This window comes from Sardina pilchardus, chromosome 6 (genome assembly GCF_963854185.1).
Source record: "Sardina pilchardus chromosome 6, fSarPil1.1, whole genome shotgun sequence".
NCBI classification, from domain to species: Eukaryota; Metazoa; Chordata; class Actinopteri; order Clupeiformes; family Clupeidae; genus Sardina; species Sardina pilchardus.
In genome coordinates, this window is record NC_084999.1 from 7480918 (window position 1) to 7482792 (window position 1875).

Here is a 1875-nt window from a genome sequence, read left to right on the forward strand (position 1 = left end):
AAATTGTACGGGAAAAGCAGTTCTGTCTAGTATTTTTCTGGTAGGCGCACAAATACATGCTCGTTGTTATATTGCAGATATGTGCACCTTGTTGAGTGCTTTTAGTTGCACATTGCCCAGAAAAGCTAATGTGCATTACTCCTCTTTGACCATACCGGTTTAATCCAATATCATGAAATAATGGAAGTCCAAATCTCGTGATGATTCAATATGATGTGGAAGATAGCTGTGGTCCAAGATCATATACTTCTTGATTATACATGACAGCGTTCTCATAAAATAAGAAATAAAAAAACCCCACCAACTCTTGTCCCTCATACCGGAAAAAATACCAAAAGTGAATATATAATGCAATTCCTCTATAACAACCTTGTTTTTCAATCATTATTTTATTCCAAGCCACACAAGATCTTTCAATACACATCAAAAACATGTCAGCATCATGGCCTGATGAGCAGCTCTGGGAATCTAAAGGGTCATAATCATTATGTTAACATTTGCCCTTCCCCATGCTCTGGAGGAAATCAAACCCCCTACAGCAAAAAAATCTATTGCAACAGTGATAAATTCAGACACTGAAATGAGTTATCGATGACATTTTGGTTAGGAATGATATGGTATATTTCCACACACGATGTGCAATTCCGTGGCAGGATTATCAGGCTACTTACTGTCTATGTTACTGGATACACACTGAAATGTTAACAATTCATGTGTTGATTTGATTTTGAAGTTCTGGTTGGTTTGTCATAATTGAAATACACCACAACGATATGGAATGGCACACGGAATCTCCACTGTCCCCCAGGGCTCACAAATCGCTCAAGTTTAGTGTAGTCAAAGCAGCTCCACAACGTAGAAACAAAGTCATTTAAGTTAAATAGTGTCGCTTCAGAAAATAAAAAAGGAAACAAATTACAAGTCATTATAAATACAAAAACAAACAAAAAAATGTACAAATGTCATTATTAATATTTATTTTTATTTTCGAAATCCCTATCACGTTTTGTCCTTTGTCCATTTTTTTTCCCTTGCAAGTCTGAGGTTTGAGTAATCTGTACAGCTTGTCCCTTGTCACGTTAGTCTCTTTTTTTTTCCAGTGGTCACGTTTCGATAAGATCAGGTCACGTCTTGATCAGGCCCTCCAGGAAGTCCTTCTCCACCATCTCCTCGATGTTCTGCCGCGCGCGGCTCCAGAAGACTTTTTGGCTCTCCAGCTTGCCGTCCTTGCCGGGGAAGGGGCTGCCGGCGGGCGCGGGGCTGTGGGAGGGGCGGCCGCAGCGGCTGCTGGCCTTGCTGTTGAACACCTGGCTGAGCAGGTTGAAGAACGGCAGCAGCTGCTCCATGCTGCGGATCACGTACAGCGTCAGCATCAGGTGGCCCGGCTCCCAGGTCAGCGTGCGCGTGGAACAGTCCTCCTCTGGGTTCTTCTGCACAGGGGGAGCATAAAGAGTGAAACACCAGGGAGTCATTATTAGACATGCTGACTGAAAAAAAATACTATTAGACCAATTGAGAGAAAATGTGAAATTCAACATTTTAACCCGGAAGTTTGTCTATTGCGGATTTTTTATCAAAAATAGTATCGTGCGACAAGCGACTGATTTTACTTTGCAGGGTCACAAATGGACTTGATAAGCGCAAGCAAGTCAGGGTCACCTTAGCGCGTTTCCTCAGCAGTTTGGCCAGGCGCACCACGTAAGGCTTGAACTCCCTCTGGTGCGTGCCCTGCCTCCGCACCTCCAGCCCAGAGTCGTCCGACGCCTCCGGGACAAAGGCCCAGCGGTACCTGCAGAGTGGACAGAGAAACAGACACACACACACACACACACACACACACACGCACAACACGCACAACACGCACAACACGCACAC

At 44.1% G+C, this 1875-nt stretch overlaps 1 protein-coding gene across 2 annotated transcripts in view; it reads right to left on the minus strand.

The window, feature by feature from the left end:
- Positions 1-370: 370 nt before the first annotated feature.
- dop1a (DOP1 leucine zipper like protein A) overlaps positions 371-1875 on the minus strand; it is a 40658-nt gene continuing 39153 nt past the window's right edge. For both annotated transcript variants that reach the window (XM_062538254.1, XM_062538253.1), the window contains exons 40-41: positions 1660-1789; positions 371-1430 (exon numbers count right to left, since the gene is read on the minus strand). In XM_062538254.1, the coding sequence (XP_062394238.1) occupies positions 1125-1430; positions 1660-1789 (436 nt within the window). In that variant the 3' untranslated portion in view covers positions 371-1124. The remainder of the gene's footprint in view (positions 1431-1659; positions 1790-1875) is intronic.